Here is an 18,484-nt window from a genome sequence, read left to right on the forward strand (position 1 = left end):
ACTACTATTGTTAACTTCTTCGGTCTTGGCCCTAGAGCCTTCCTGACATAGGTGAACGCTTAAAATGGACACTACTATTTTTAAATTCGTCTGTTTTGGTCCTAGAACCTTCCTCATATGGACGAACGCTTAACCTGGACAATGTTATTGTTATTTAGTTGCTGTCTTGGCCAAGATCCCAACTACAGTCCATCCTGAACTTATCGGATCGGATATTATCGCGGATCCGAGGACCTATAGTCGTCATTAACGACGAGGAAAGGTGGGGCAGATACAATTCTAACGCTCTGTATGTCCAGTTAATATCATCAGTTTCATCATAAGTAGGCAGTTTACGTTCTCTCTAAAGAAAGGGCAAATGTAACAATCGCAAAAACTGTTTTGAAATAACCTTATATGTTCTTGGCATTTAGAAAAGGAAACAAAATATTTGAGGTGATTGTTTTAGCAATTTTAATGAACATGTTTCTATTTTGTTTTAAACTTATTCAGTCAAATGGATAAACATCATTTGTGAAATAGCAATAACATGAACTAAATAACAGTTGATATTACAAAGAAGTCAACAATAGCCAAACATTAAACTTAAATGAGCTCCAATTACACTAAGATAATAAAAGAACAGTTCAGTAGACGTCATATGGTAACACCCAAAGCAAAGGGGCCCAATCTCTCTGACCGATTATGGTATAAACAAAATAGTAAATTCACCTTCACAGTATGTTGTAAACAAAACGTAAAGAGAATCTAAATAATTACACAGATATTGTATTTAATAATATTTCGTCTTCTTAATAATCCCAATCTATACATCATCGATTTGCCTTCATCCAGGATAGTAAGAAAAACAATAGAACTTATTGATCCAAATTCTTGGCTTATAAACATATGATATCCTTCCACCCAATAATGTTTTATGTCAAAATTTATTGAGTCTATTATAGATAGTTGCGACTTAACTGGGCAGTTTTCAGACAGACAGACAGACAGACAGGCGGGCGTGTATTAGCTGTACGACGCCTTAAGCCAGGCTGTCTTTTGTTTGTTTGATTAAATTAATGTCATATTGACAGAAAGGGTCATGTAAGGACGACTTCCTATGTATGCATTGTGTGGCATGGTGCATATTTTGGGAGACTGTTGTATACTCGTGTTGTGTCTTGTATAGTGCTACATTACTTAAGCATGCAGTCGAAGACACCAAGTCACGTATAGTATAATAAAGTATAGCAGTTTAGTTAGTATCATACCACACACTAAAACCAAATACAAAAATATGTATGCTACATTTCAACACATGCAAGTCAAATATTAGTTAAGTAATAGCAATATTTCTACGTATAAAAGGGGCCTTACCGTTCACCCCAGTTATGATACGAAATAACACAAAGATGTGATTTTGGCTCCTTGCACCCATCAGCCTGGGTCAGTAGCAATATGAGCATGTATAGTATCAAAAATGGACCCTATGAACCATTGTAAATGTTATTATAAGTAAACACTGAATACTCTTGTATTATTGACTTTACTTAATCGACTTAATTATATATAAAAATAAAATATTTTAAAAGATTTAGTCATTTTAACCTCAGGACTTATTCGGCTATCATGGTAAATAATAGTCAAAGCTAATGGTTTTAACCAAACAGATAATGCTCTAAAATGTTATTTTTCTATATAAACTTGTCAATTTGACTAATAGGAATTCTTTTATTCAAACATTATTAAAATGTATTATGCTTTTCGATGATATTAATATAATCTATCTATTTATTTATACCGTTATGATGCACACAAGTCAAGCGTTTGTATTATAGAAAAAGAATATATTTAAGCCATAAATTGTTACCAGATTTGATATATATTAATTGTATGTCCAACGCGTAACATTTTATTAATCAAATTTCCTTTACGATTAATGACATTCAAAACTACATACGTGTATATCTTTTAAATTTCCCGTTTGCGCTATTGTTGACGTCACCAAGTTGAAAAAAACGGAACAGCTTCTGAATATTAGTCCTCCCAAAACGGTTTGAAAAAAGCAAACAAATGAAAACTATGCGATAATATTTTTTAATACATGCTGTTTTGTCAACACAATAATTCTATTGAAATATAAAGACCACTCAACTAAAAACTACTTTTAAATTATTAGACCGAAATGTATGCATATTTGACCAGATGGGAACTCAAAGCCTGATATTTCCCATCTGGTTATACATGTATTAAACGGGAAACTAAAAAAAGAAGAGTTGAGATATTTGAGTTTACGTTCTTAGGATTTCATAATATGCTAATAACGCTATATCATAACAAATGTGTTCTACAGGAGAACTCATTTCAATGCTCAAAAACATTCATGTTTGAACAACAACGTTGGTAGAGTCCCTGATCATCCAAAAGTTATGAAGACCCCAGATAAATTCATTAATTCATTATCTGTTAGGTACTTTATTACCTAATCTTTAAGAATGAGCAAATTATCTTCAAAACAAATAAACAAAACCTAACAACAAAAATCAATATCAAGAAATGCATTATTTTCCACGACTGATGCATAAAAGTTCAAAATATGTCACGGCAATCATTAATGTTTGAGAATTCTTGTGAAAAGTATCTTAAAAATGCATATCCCAATTCTACTGTGGGTTACAGAAGTTCACAGCTGGGATGATAATAGAGCCATCTGAAAGTAAACAAATGGAATTATGTATCTTCAAAGCATGAGGTTGTATAACTTGAACTGAAATCCGCCATATACATGTATTTTACATGTATCTAGCATTTAACGATATCTTTTTACATTCCGAACACAAAGTGAAACTACATTCAATTTAGATTCCGACAACAAGGCATACAAAGGCAAAAGAGATACGACTTTTGAGAGCAGTATGAGTAATGAAAGAGGCAATTAGATGTTTAATGATATAATCCAATTAAATAGCCTGAAATACCTTACCTTTGTCCTTTCGCATTTCGATATCTTTGTAGCAGACTGGACACTTGTCGCAGTCTGAGGTACATTGCATGCAATGTGCCCTGTGCTTGCATGGTTCATAAGTTACTTCCGCCGGATTGTCCCCGCACTCTAAACAGTTGATGCTCCTTAAGGAGAAAACTGCACTAATTCTGCTGGCTGAGTTAGGGCGACCTCTTGGTGTTTGCATTTTTCTAAAAAAAAGTAACCAATAACAAAACTATGCATCATAGGAAGCAGACGATATATGAATCGGTACTATTTATCTGAGAATAAAGCTGATATCATGCTTCCCCCTGACTAATGCTGTACTTGTGAGGTAAGATTTACTGAAATTTGGCATTTTTTATGCTAAAAATTGAATTTTCTTCTAAAATTAAAATTGTGGTTGGTAATTTTGGCATCTTTCTAAACACAAAGCCGTTTTAAGAACTGCATTTGGAATACAGCGCCAGTAAAAAAAAACACTAAAGTATTTTCTTTACGATTTGTCTCCAACCAGTATACTGTCAAATTATGCACATATTATATAAGTTAATTTTATGTTATTAGAAAACTGACTAAAACCTTTTTAACTATTACTGTAAGATATTTATTTATGTTTTTTATATGATATAATTTAACGGCATTTACATGTTTTGTTTGAAATTGTGTGTTATAGATACTAAATGAAAATGCATAAAATTGCAAACTGATATCCCGAATTGATTTTGTTTTTACTTACTTCTTCTCGGCACAAAGGACGATGGCTCTCCGCACAGCTATGTCATCACAAATATCGATGGGAGTTTTGCCAGAAGAGTTCCGAACATCAATTTTGGCGCCAGATTCAACCAAAAGACACGCGATCTTGATCTTTTCCACTTGGGTGCCCTTCATACTTGACATAAGTGCAGTTAGAAGCTTAAATGATACAGAATCGATGTATTTCGTCATTTAAGCATCTATCAATAAGTATAAAACATTAATGTCAAAACAACTCGCACATTTGATAAAATAAAAATTAATCCACCACACAAGGACTTAACTACTGACATATTCTTTTTAATGATTCTTGAATTTGGAATAAAATAAGAAACAAATCAGACTGTTATAAAAACTCGATTTCAATAGCTATTGACTACATGTAGTGCGTTATATTTCAATGAATAGTCTAGTTTCGCTTATTGAACGTTATAGTTGGCGTTTGATTAAAGTTATATGTGCCGTATTTTTCATAGTGACGAATCAAGAGCTTTTAATATGTTATTCAACTCCAAAAGTTACCAACATTTTGAGAATTACAATACTTTCAATGTATAGGATTTAGTTTTACGAGTACAAAAGAGAGCTGAAAATGATTTTGGCAGTACTGCCAAAAATCATTATATTAACATCTTCAGTGTAGTGAAATGAGTTCATACGGTCAGACCATGAAGTCATATTGTTGTCCACAATTTCATTGCACATTTTTACAGTATTATTAATAATTGTAAAGTGATTTCTGAAGGTATGTCTCCATCTAAACGTGTATTAGGCATAAAAAAAAAACAAGAATTTCACAGTGCATAACCTATGGGTTCCAACTAACGTTTATAAGGCATTATATATGTTTGTCTGTCCATTTGAATGATTTTCACAGCTTTATTCATTAAAACTTATGGTTTTAAATAGATAATTGAAGAAAAAATAACATGTCCAAATTTTCGGCCAGTTACGGCACATATAACTTTAAAATATAACAATGACGCCTATCAATTTCAAAATTTGATCATAAATTAATAATATCTATTTCGAAAACAAAACCAAGACGGAATGGTTATGTATCATTGACAGAGTAGTGATGCGGTCCGATGCGAAGCTAGCCGCCATATTTGATTTTCACCCGAGAAGTTATTGTTACTGCCTATTGATGGCATGACAGATGAGCTGTTGATTGTATGTCATGGCTGTATAGGTCTACGTACGCAATATACATCCGAAACCAATTTTTTCATTGTCATAAGTTAATTTGATTGTACGGATGATGGACAAGTGTTTGCATGGTGTATGCATTTTAAATGCGAAGGCGGAGAATAAAGCTGGTGATTAAAGATGCTCCACCACCGACAGAGCATAAATGATATTCATCAATTGAACAATATTGGTGTTTAATCGTGCATATATATGTCTAATTAACACAAAAATAATATAAAAATAATTTGTATTTGCCCTTGGTGCCTGCGCATTCCTTCATTCCATATAGGATATAGTGCTACAGATTTTTTTCGGGATGCAATTAATGATTTTTTTTTTATATTTTTAAGCTAAAAAATCGGCAAACCTCAGGTTGATTAACCAAAATCTTTATTTTAGATTTTCAACACAAAAAGGTGTTTGAAAAATCAAATTTAAGGAGAAATGAACACTTTTGGGAAAAAACCAAACCTTTGCTCTTTGTCATCTCATTTCACCCTGTTACGGGTTTTCCCCCATTTAATATGTGGATAAGAAGGATAGGGATATTCTACCCGAGGGTCACAAAATGTAGTAAAACCCGAGGCTTGCCGAGTGTTTTGCAGCATTTTGTGATCCCGAGGGTAGAATATCCCAATCCTTCATATCCACTTATGAAAGAGTATTTTTTTCATACCTCGACGTTTTATTGCAATTTTACAACTATAATATCCCACCATTTTGAAATAAATTCGAAGAAATCCACGACTAGAAGTCAATTTTCCATACATAAAAATTACGTGATCATTTCAACACCAATTCCATTGTTTGCATCTTTTATAGTAAAACAAGTCATATTTGTGGGAAAAAATGTTTAAATTTTACCGAGGAAATAGAGATTTTGTTGACGCCACGACGTGTCGAGGCTTTATTGCATGGGTAGACATGTAATACAGCCTCAGGCGACATGAGTGTATTGCCCTGGACCAGCTAGTATTACACCCGTAGGTATGAAAGAATAAAGAATGGAGTATCATTTATTAACAAAAATGATTGAAAAATGGAAGAAAAAAAAATGTTCAAAAGGTGAACACAAGGGGTCCGTTTGCCACATACCCAAAGTATTGTTAGAAAACATCATTTTAGGGCCTTTTGGGCGGATTTGGCAACCCCACCTTTGTGGAAGGGAATATTAGTCGTCCACTCTGGTAACAGTTCTAGTTGAGTTTGATTAGATTATTAGAATTAACATTCCAGTGACAGGCAGGGTCATTTACGGACAGCCTTAAATGAGTGTTATCTGTGGGGAGGGAATGTCACATAATCAGATCGTAATTAAAGTAGTATTGCGTGACATAGAATGAAGGTTTAATTTAATTGATTGTAAAGGAACCCGTAAGCATGTGTTCTCAAAATAAACAATACAGTACTAACTTAACGTACATAATGTTTGACTTACCTCTTGCTGGAGTGTACCTTTCTTGACAACAAAGTGTAGCGGCGTCATGCCTTCGTCATCCTGAGCGTTCACTTCTGCCCCTAAATATCAATAACATAGACCAAAAGGCATGTTAATTCCATTTGCATCTGAACAAAGGCCCGCTGTGGCCGAGTGGTTACATTCTTACTCTTGGTAGCTAGTTTGAATCCCACGAAGTCAGTTGCCTTGTATAGACAGTAGGTCATCTTTTAAACCCCACACGTTCTTACACTGGATGTTAATAGGACAATCAGCGAATACAACAAAACCGATGAAGGTGCCAAATATACAACATGCCAATTTTGTTATCAGAACCCCCTGCATACAAATTGTTGGCTTCGATATTTGAAGTTTGGCGCATATCGGCCCGTTTCGACCTACAGATGATGACCGTTTTGAAAATTCAAAAATAAATATCAAAATATGAAGGTAATGAAAACATTTACTTCACATCTGATATATTAATGGTCTTATTTGGGAAAAATTAATTTGCTAATTAACGTAGATAATTCATGAAATAATTGCGATTTGTGACTTTAGTGGGAATTTTCCCGTATTAAAATCCTCTTTCAATATAGAGCGCATCAGATCAATTTTTTCTATGGCTCATTTTATTCAGCGTAATAAAATACAAATTTAATCTTTTCCACAAAAAATGGTCCTCCGAATCGCTCGTGCCGAACAAAGAGAAAAACGTAATTGATAAAATATTTTATGTAAAACTAGTCAAAGGAACAAGGTTGTGTGGATCAGATGGCTGAGACGTGGCACCTTGACCCGAAGGTTCAGTGCTCGATTTACTAAATAGTCAGATTGTTTTATTATTATTATTTTAACGAGCAACATACATGCAGTCCTTTTTTTGAGAAAAAAAAACAAAAACAAATAAATGTTTTGAATTAAATGTGACATATCAAATATATGAAATCACAACTAAGACAATGAAAAAAAATGGAAAAAATGCCCTTCTAATTAAGCATTAAATTTCCTTCTTATAATTTTCCTCGGATTGCAGACAAATTGAGTAACGCGCGTAAACGCGTTATGACTAATTTGTCTCAAATCCTGTGAGAATTATTGGACCATCAATCCCCCCAAGACGGCATTTTAATGGTTATATTTCCGTTTTCAGTTATTTTCAAGCCAACCTGTAATGTAAACTGTTAATGCTATTACCAAATCAAATTCTCCGCTGCCCCTGTCAGTGGAGCCTCTTCTTGGGACGTCATAAGTACCCCTGACGTCATTCACGGTAAAATAATAAATCCATGGAAATAAACATAAAAATCATCAATACACTTTCATCTATTCCCTCCCCCAACTCACCGATACGCATTGATTACATCTAAGGAGAGATAAATACGGAAAAAAAAAACAAGTGAATACTTTAAATCTCATATTTTGTTATTAAAATAGATACATAAAATGTTAACTAAAACTGTGGCAGGTAAATGAATTCGAATTATCAGCATAATAAGAATAATTTGAGGATGATCGATACGTATCCGGTGCACAAGTTTGGTGATTGATCTCTACACAATGATAAATTCATCGTCAATTTCAAGCTTTGGATATGTTAGTGTTACAAGTCCTGTAACTTTGGAAATTAAATATTTCAAAAAAATCAACCCTGTGAATGAATGATAATTGGGTCACCTTTGATGATTCAAATAGTTCACTTTAATGTTGATATAACGGACTTACCTTGACAAGGAGGTGGGAAGTCACTTTAATGTTGATATAATGGACTTACCTTGACAAGGAGGTGGGAAGTCACTTTAACGTTGATATAATGGACTTAACTTGTCAAGGAGGTAGGAAGTCACTTTAATGTTGATATAATGGACTTACCTTGATAAGGAGGTGGGAAGTCACTTTAATGTTGATATATAACGGACTTACCTTGATCAAGGAGGTAGGAAGTCACTTTAATGTTGATATAACGGACTTACCTTGACAAGGAGGTGGGAAGTCACTTTAATGTTGATATAACGGACTTACCTTGACAAGGAGGTGGGAAGTCACTTTAATGTTGATATAATGGACTTACCTTGACAAGGAGGTGGGAAGTCACTTTAATGTTGATATAATGGACTTACCTTGACAAGGAGGTAGGAAGTCACTTTAATGTTGATATAATGGACTTACCTTGACAAGGAGGTAGGAAGTCACTTTAATGTTGATATAATGGACTTACCTTGACAAGGAGGTGGGAAGTCACTTTAACGTTGATATAACGGACTTACCTTGTCAAGGAGGTTGGAAGTCACTAACATATTGATATAACGGACTTACCTTGACAAGGAGGTGGGAAGTCACTTTAATGTTGATATATAACGGACTTACCTTGACAAGGAGGTGGGAAGTCACTTTAATGTTGATATAATGGACTTACCTTGACAAGGAGGTGGAAGTCACTTTAATGTTGAGTCTATAACGGACTTACCTTGACAAGGAGGTAGGAAGTCACTTTAATGTTGATATAATGGACTTACCTTGACAAGGAGGTGGGAAGCCACTTTAATGTTGATATAATGGACTTACCTTGACAAGGAGGTGGGAAGACACTTTAATGTTGATATAACGGACTTACCTCTTGACAAGGAGGTGGGAAGTCACTTTAATGTTGATATAATGGACTTACCTTGACAAGGAGGTGGGAAGTCACTTTAATGTTGATATAACGGACTTACCTTGACAAGGAGGTGGAAGTCACTTTAATGTTGATATAATGGACTTACCTTGACAAGGAGGTGGGAAGTCACTTTAATGTTGATATAACGGACTTACCTCGACAAGGAGGTAGGAAGTCACTTTAATGTTGATAGATATAACGGACTTACCTTGACAAGGAGGTAGGAAGTCACTTTAATGTTGATGTAATGGATTTACCTTGACAAGGAGGTGGGAATACACTTTAATGTTGATATAATGGACTTGCCTTGACAAGAAGGTGGGAATACACTTTAATATTGATATAACGGACTTACCTTGACAAGGAGGTGGATTTACACTTTAATGTTGATATAACGGACTTACCTTGACAAGGAGGTGGGGATCCACTTTGATGTTGATATAACGGACTTACCTTGACAAGGAGGTGGGGATCCACTTTGATGTTGATATAATGGACTAACCTTGACAAGGAGGTGGGGATACACTTTAATGTTGATATAATGGACTTACCTTGACAAGGAGTTGGGAAGTCACTTTAAGTTGATGTCTATAACGGACTTACCTTGACAAGGAGGTGGGAAGTCACTTTAATGTTGATATAATGGACTTACCTTGACAAGGAGGTTGGGAAGTCACTTTATGTTGATATAACGGACTTACCTTGACAAGGAGGTGGGAAGTCACTTTAATGTTGATATAACGGACTTACCTTGACAAGGAGGTGGGAAGTCACTTTAACGTTGATATAACGGACTTACCTTGACAAGGAGGTGGGAAGTCACTTTGATGTTGATATAATGGACTTACCTTGACAAGGAGGTGGGAAGTCACTTTAATGTTGATATAACGGACTTACCTTGACAAGGAGGTGGGAAGTCACTTTAATGTTGATATAACGGACTTACCTTGACAAGGAGGTGGGAAGTCACTTTAAGTTGATATGTAAGGATATTACCTTGACAAGGAGGTGGGACTTTACCTAAACGGATACCTTGACAAGGAGGTGGGAAGTCACTTTGATGTTGATATAATGGACTTACCTTGACAAGGAGGTGGGAAGTCACTTTAATGTTGATATAACGGACTTACCTTGACAAGGAGGTGGGAAGTCACTTTAATGTTGATATAACGGACTTACCTTGACAAGGAGGTGGGAATTCACTTTCACTGATGTTGATATAACGGGACTTACCTTGACAAGGAGGTGGGAAGTCACTTTAATGTTGATATAATGGACTTACCTTGACAAGGAGTTGGGAAGTCACTTTAACGTTGATATAACGGACTTACCTTGACAAGGAGGTGGGAAGTCACTTTAAGGTTGATATAACGGACTTACCTTGACAAGGAGGTGGGAAGTCACTTTAATGTTGATATAACGGACTTACCTTGACAAGGAGGTGGGAAGTCACTTTGATGTTGATATAATGGACTTACCTTGACAAGGAGGTGGGAAGTCACTTTAATGTTGATATAACGGACTTACCTTGACAAGGAGGTGGGAAGTCACTTTAATGTTGATATAATGGACTTACCTTGACAAGGAGGTGGGAAGTCACTTTAATGTTGATATAACGGACTTACCTTGACAAGGAGGTGGGAAGTCACTTTAATGTTGATATAATGGACTTACCTTGACAAGGAGGTGGGAAGTCACTTTAACGTTGATATAACGGACTTACCTTGACAAGGAGGTGGGAAGTCACTTTAATGTTGATATAACGGACTTACCTTGACAAGGAGGTGGGAAGTCACTTTAATGTTGATATAATGGACTTACCTTGACAAGGAGGTGGGAAGTCACTTTAATGTTGATATAATGGACTTACCTTGACAAGGAGGTGGGAAGTCACTTTAATGTTGATATAACGGACTTACCTTGACAAGGAGGTGGGAAGTCACTTTAACGTTGATATAACGGACTTACCTTGACAAGGAGGTGGGAAGTCACTTTACCGTTGATATAACGGACTTACCTTGTCAAGGAGGTGGGAAGTCACTTTAATGTTGATAGATATAATGGACTTACCTTGACAAGGAGGTGGGAAGTCACTTTAATGTTGATATAACGGACTTACCTTGACAAGGAGGTGGGAAGTCACTTTAACCGTTGATATAACGGACTTACCTTGACAAGGAGGTGGGAAGTCACTTTAAGTTGATATAACGGACTTACCTTGACAAGGAGGTGGGAAGTCACTTTATATACGGACTTACCTTGACAAGGAGTAGTCACTTAGTTGATATAACGGATTACCTTGACAAGGAGGTGGGAAGTCACTTTAATGTTGATATAATGGACTTACCTTGACAAGGAGGTGGGAAGTCACTTTAATGTTGATATAAACGGACTTACCTTGACAAGGAGGTGGGAAGTCACTTTACGTTGATATAACGGACTTACCTTGACAAGGAGGTGGGAAGTCACTTTAAGTTGATATAAGGACTTACCTTGCAAGGAGGTGGGAATCACTTTAGTTGATATAACGGACTTACCTTGACAAGGAGGTGGGAAGTCACTTTAATGTTGATATAACGGACTTACCTCGACAAGGAGGTAGGAAGCCACTTTAAAGTTGATATATATAACGGACTTACCTTGACAAGGAGGTGGGAAGTCACTTTAATGTTGATATAACGGACTTACCTTGACAAGGAGGTGGGAAGTCACTTTAATGTTGATATAATGGACTTGCCTTGACAAGAAGGTGGGAATACACTTTAATATTGATATAACGGACTTACCTTGACAAGGAGGTGGATTTACACTTTAATGTTGATATAACGGACTTACCTTGACAAGGAGGTGGGGATCCACTTTGATGTTGATATAATGGACTAACCTTGACAAGGAGGTGGGGATCCACTTTGATGTTGATATAATGGACTTACCTTGACAAGGAGGTGGGAATACACTTTAATGTTGATATAATGGACTTACCTTGACAAGGAGGTGGGAAGTCACTTTAAGTTGATATAACGGACTTACCTTGACAAGGAGGTGGGAAGTCACTTTAACGTTGATATAACGGACTTACCTTGACAAGGAGGTGGGAAGTCACTTTAATGTTGATATAATGGACTTACCTTGACAAGGAGGTGGGAAGTCACTTTAATGTTGATATAACGGACTTACCTTGACAAGGAGGTGGGAAGTACACTTTAATGTTGATATAACGGACTTACCTTGACAAGGAGGTGGGAAGTCACTTTAATGTTGATATAACGGACTTACCTTGACAAGGAGGTGGGAAGTCACTTTAATGTTGATATAACGGACTTACCTTGACAAGGAGGTGGGAAGTCACTTTAATGTTGATATAATGGACTTACCTTGACAAGGAGGTGGGAAGTCACTTTAATGTTGATATAAGGACTTACCTTGACAAGGAGGTGGGAAGTCACTTTAAGTTGATATAAACGGACTTACCTTGACAAGGAGGTGGGAAGTCACTTTAATGTTGATATAACGGACTTACCTTGACAAGGAGGTGGGAAGCCACTTTGATGTTGATATAATGGACTTACCTTGACAAGGAGGTGGGAATCCACTTTAATGTTGATATAATGGACTTACCTTGACAAGGAGGTGGGAAGTCACTTTAATGTTGATATAATGGACTTACCTTGACAAGGAGGTGGGAAGTCACTTTAAGGTTGATCTATAACGGAATTACCTTGACAAGGAGGTGGGAAGTCACTAACATGTTGATATAACGGACTTACCTTGACAAGGAGGTGGGAAGTCACTTTAATGTTGATATAACGGACTTACCTTGACAAGGAGGTGGGAAGTCACTTTAATGTTGATATAACGGACTTACCTTGACAAGGAGGTGGGAATACACTTTAATGTTGATATAACGGACTTACCTTGACAAGGAGGTGGGAAGTCACTTTAATGTTGATATAACGGCCTTACCTATGACAAGGAGGTGGGAAGTCACTTTAATGTTGATATAATGGACTTACCTTGACAAGGAGGTGGGAAGTCACTTTAATGTTGATATAACGGACTTACCTTGACAAGGAGGTGGGAAGTCACTTTAATGTTGATATAATGGACTTACCTTGACAAGGAGGTGGGAAGTCACTTTAATGTTGATATAACGGACTTACCTTGACAAGGAGGTGGGAATACACTTTAATGTTGATATAATGGACTTACCTTGACAAGGAGGTGGGAAGTCACTTTAATGTTGATATAACGGACTTACCTTGACAAGGAGGTGGGAAGTCACTTTAATGTTGATATAATGGACTTACCTTGACAAGGAGGTGGGAAGTCACTTTAATGTTGATATAATGGACTTACCTTGACAAGGAGGTGGGAAGACACTTTAATGTTGATATAATGGACTTACCTTGACAAGGAGGTGGGAAGTCACTTTAACGTTGATATAACGGACTTACCTTGTCAAGGAGGTGGGAAGTCACTAACATATTGATATAACGGACTTACCTTGACAAGGAGGTGGAAGTCACTTTAATGTTGATATAATGGACTTACCTTGACAAGGAGGTGGGAAGTCACTTTAATGTTGATATAATGGACTTACCTTGACAAGGAGGTGGGAAGTCACTTTAATGTTGATATAACGGACTTACCTTGACAAGGAGGTGGGAAGTCACTTTAATGTTGATATAATGGACTTACCTTGACAAGGAGGTGGGAAGTCACTTTAATGTTGATATAACGGACTTACCTTGACAAGGAGGTGGGAAGTCACTTTAATGTTGATATAACGGACTTACCTTGACAAGGAGGTGGGAAGTCACTTTAATGTTGATATAATGGACTTACCTTGACAAGGAGGTGGGAAGTCACTTTAATATTGATATAACGGACTTACCTTGACAAGGAGGTGGGAAGTCACTTTAATGTTGATATAATGGACTTACCTTGACAAGGAGGTGGGAAGTCACTTTAATGTTGATATAATGGACTTACCTTGACAAGGAGGTAGGAAGTCACTTTAATGTTGATATAATGGACTTACCTTGACAAGGAGGTGGGAAGTCACTTTAATGTTGATATAATGGACTTACCTTGACAAGGAGGTGGGAATACACTTTAATGTTGATATAACGGACTTACCTTGACAAGGAGGTGGGAAGTCACTTTAATGTTGATATAACGGACTTACCTTGACAAGGAGGTGGGGATCCACTTTAATGTTGATATAACGGACTTACCTTGACAAGGAGGTGGGGATTCACTTTAATGTTGATATAATGGACTTACCTTGACAAGGAGGTGGGAAGTCACTTTAATGTTGATATAATGGACTTACCTTGACAAGGAGGTGGGAAGTCACTTTAATGTTGATATAACGGACTTACCTTGACAAGGAGTGTGGAAGCACTTTAATGTTGATATAACGGACTTACCTTGACAAGGAGGTGGGAAGTCACTTTAATGTTGATATAACGGACTTACCTTGACAAGGAGGTGGGAAGTCACTTTAATGTTGATATAACGGACTTACCTTGACAAGGAGGTGGGAAGTCACTTTAATGTTGATATAACGGACTTACCTTGACAAGGAGGTGGGAAGTCACTTTAATGTTGATATAACGGACTTACCTTGACAAGGAGGTGGGAAGTCACTTTAATGTTGATATAATGGACTTACCTTGACAAGGAGGTGGGAAGTCACTTTAATGTTGATATAATGGACTTACCTTGACAAGGAGGTGGGAAGTCACTTTAATGTTGATATAATGGACTTACCTTGACAAGGAGGTGGGAAGTACACTTTAATGTTGATATAACGGACTTACCTTGACAAGGAGGTGGGAAGTCACTTTAATGTTGATATAACGGACTTACCTTGACAAGGAGGTGGGGAGTTGATATAGGATATCACTTTAATGTTGATATAACGGACTTACCTTGACAAGGAGGTGGGGATCCACTTTGATGTTGATATAATGGACTTACCTTGACAAGGAGGTGGGAATTCACTTTGATGTTGATATAATGGACTTACCTTGACAAGGAGGTGGGAAGTCACTTTAATGTTGATATAATGGACTTACCTTGACAAGGAGGTGGGAAGTCACTTTAATGTTGATATAATGGACTTACCTTGACAAGGAGGTGGGAAGTCACTTTAATGTTGATATAATGGACTTACCTTGACAAGGAGGTGGGAAGTCACTTTAGTTGATATAACGGACTTACCTTGACAAGGAGGTGGAAGTCACTTTAATGTTGATATAATGGACTTACCTTGACAAGGAGGTGGGAAGTCACTTTAATGTTGATATAATGGACTTACCTTGACAAGGAGGTGGGAAGTCACTTTAATGTTGATATAATGGACTTACCTTGACAAGGAGGTGGGAAGTCACTTTAATGTTGATATAACGGACTTACCTTGACAAGGAGGTGGGAAGTCACTTTAATGTTGATATAATGGACTTACCTTGACAAGGAGGTAGGAAGTCACTTTAATGTTGATATATAACGGACTTACCTTGACAAGGAGGTAGGAAGTCACTTTAATGTTGATATAATGGACTTACCTTGACAAGGAAGGTGGGAAGCCACTTTAATGTTGATATAATGGACTTACCTTGACAAGGAGGTAGGAAGTCACTTTAATGTTGATATAACGGACTTACCTTGACAAGGAGGTGGGAAGTCACTTTAATGTTGATATAACGGACTTACCTTGACAAGGAGGTGGGAAGTCACTTTAATGTTGATATAACGGACTTACCTTGACAAGGAGGTGGGAAGTCACTTTAATGTTGATATAACGGACTTACCTTGACAAGGAGGTGGGAAGTCACTTTAATGTTGATATAATGGACTTACCTTGACAAGGAGGTGGGAAGTCACTTTAATGTTGATGTCTATAACGGACTTACCTTGACAAGGAGGTAGGAAGTCACTTTAATGTTGATATAACGGACTTACCTTGACAAGGAGGTGGGAAGACACTTTAATGTTGATATAATGGACTTACCTTGACAAGGAGGTGGGAAGTCACTTTAATGTTGATATAACGGACTTACCTTGACAAGGAGGTGGGAAGTCACTTTAATGTTGATATAACGGACTTACCTTGACAAGGAGGTAGGAAGTCACTTTAATGTTGATATAACGGACTTACCTTGACAAGGAAGGGTAGGAAGTCACTTTAATGTTGATATAAGGACTTACCTTGACAAGGAGGTGGGAAGTCACTTTAATGTTGATATAATGGATTTACCTTGACAAGGAGGTGAGAAGTCACTTTACCGTTGATATAACGGACTTACCTTGACAAGGAGATGGGAAGTCACTTTAATGTTGATATAACGGACTTACCTTGACAAGGAGGTGGAAGTCACTTTAATGTTGATATAATGGACTTACCTTGACAAGGAGGTAGGAAGTCACTTTAATGTTGATATAATGGACTTACCTTGACAAGGAGGTAGGAAGTCACTTTAATGTTGATTTCTATAACGGACTTACCTTGACAAGGAGGTAGGAAGTCACTTTAATGTTGATGTAATGGACTTACCTTGACAAGGAGCTGGGAAGTCACTTTAATGTTGATGTAATGGACTTACCTTGACAAGGAGGTGGGAAGCCACTTTAATGTTGATATAATGGACTTACCTTGACAAGGAGGTAGGAAGTCACTTTAATGTTGATATAACGGACTTACCTTGACAAGGAGGTGAGAAGTCACTTTAATGTTGATATAATGGACTTACCTCGACAAGGAGGTGGGAAGTCACTTTAATGTTGATATAACGTACTTACCTCGACAAGGAGGTAGGAAGTCACTTTAATGTTGATATAACGGACTTACCTCGACAAGGAGATGGGAAGTCACTTTAATGTTGATATAATGGACTTACCTTGACAAGGAGGTAGGAAGTCACTTTAATGTTGATATAACGGACTTACCTCGACAAGGAGGTAGGAAGTCACTTTAATGTTGATATAATGGACTTACCTCGACAAGGAGATGGGAAGTCACTTTAATGTTGATATAATGGACTTACCTTGACAATGAGGTAGGAAGTTACTTTAACGTTGATATAACGGACTTACCTTGTCAAGGAGGTGGGAAGTCACTTTAATGTTGATATAATGGACTTACCTCGACAAGGAGATGGGAAGTCACTTTAATGTTGATATAACGGACTTACCTCGACAAGGAGGTAGGAAGTCACTTTAATGTTGATATAACGGACTTACCTTGACAAGGAGATGGGAAGTCACTTTAATGTTGATATAATGGACTTACCTTGATAAGGAGGTAGGAAGTCACTTTAACGTTGATATAATGGACTTACCTTGATAAGGAGGTAGGAAGTCACTTTAACGTTGATATAATGGACTTACCTTGACAAGGAGGTGGGAAGTCACTTTAATGTTGATATAACGGACTTACCTTGACAAGGAGGTGGGAAGTCACTTTAATGTTGATATAACGGACTTACCTCGACAAGGAGGTAGGAAGACATTTTAAAGTTGATAGATATAACGGACTTACCTTAACAAGTAGGTAGGAATACACTTTAATGTTGATATAACGGACTTACCTTGTCAAGGAGGTGGGAAGTCACTTACATATTGATATAACGGACTTACCTCGACAAGGAGGTAGGAAGCCACTTTAAAGTTGATAGATATAACGGACTTACCTTGACAAGGAGGTGGGAAGCCACTTTAATATTGTTATTGACAGCAGCAATATGTAATGCCGCAAAACCATCCTCCTTCTGGACATCGGTCAACCTCTTGCATTGACCGATGATTTTATCTGCAGCACTGTTAAAAGATATACGTATAAAGATAAAAAAAAATACATACATGTATATATAACCTTAAAATATTTACAAGGTCGGTCAAGACAAGGTCGGGGAATATATATAATGGTCACCTGTTTTATAGTCGTATGCATTCGCTGACAAAATACTACAGTACTTTATATTCCTCTTTTCTTAAAGAGGAATGATCGAAGTACGTAGTGAATTTCACTTATCGTTATTTTTCTCCTTCAGAAAATACTTTTGTTATCTTGAATAACCAAAAAATATGTTAGCATACGTCAAAGGAGGCATCAGTTGACTTTATAACTAGGCAGAGACTAAAGATGGCGAATTAAACTGACAGAAAAATTGCAAATTTGATTTAAATTTCATTCTTGTTTTAAGGCTGTATTCTTTTGAGGTTTCAGTACCGTTGAAGTCTCGTTTCGACATAGATCAACAAGTTACCCAGAGTAATCTTGACGCCCACGAAATAATTATCTACGTCTGGCAATTAAGAGGGATCTTTTCTCTGCTTTTTAAACTTTTACTACATATGAAATTGGAGAAAGATCCTTTCATTACTTTCTGAGATATATAATAGTAACAAACTTCAATATCAAAATCCAGGATAGGTACCTCCCGGCCATTTTGTTGACCTATCGGTTCAA

The 18,484-nt window shown here is 36.8% G+C and overlaps 1 protein-coding gene across 1 annotated transcript in view; it reads right to left on the reverse strand.

Annotated features, from left to right (window-relative positions):
* Nucleotides 1-436: 436 nt before the first annotated feature.
* LOC138308959 (E3 ubiquitin-protein ligase MIB2-like) overlaps nt 437-18,484 on the reverse strand; it is a 35,559-nt gene continuing 17,511 nt past the window's right edge. The window contains exons 14-18 of the mRNA XM_069250021.1: nt 17,651-17,832; nt 6,354-6,433; nt 3,705-3,883; nt 2,963-3,174; nt 437-2,689 (exon numbers count right to left, since the gene is read on the reverse strand). Coding sequence (XP_069106122.1) covers nt 2,643-2,689; nt 2,963-3,174; nt 3,705-3,883; nt 6,354-6,433; nt 17,651-17,832 — 700 coding nt within the window. The 3' untranslated portion in view covers nt 437-2,642. The remainder of the gene's footprint in view (nt 2,690-2,962; nt 3,175-3,704; nt 3,884-6,353; nt 6,434-17,650; nt 17,833-18,484) is intronic.

Source organism: Argopecten irradians, chromosome 1, assembly GCF_041381155.1.
Source record: "Argopecten irradians isolate NY chromosome 1, Ai_NY, whole genome shotgun sequence".
NCBI lineage: Eukaryota > Metazoa > Mollusca > Bivalvia > Pectinida > Pectinidae > Argopecten > Argopecten irradians.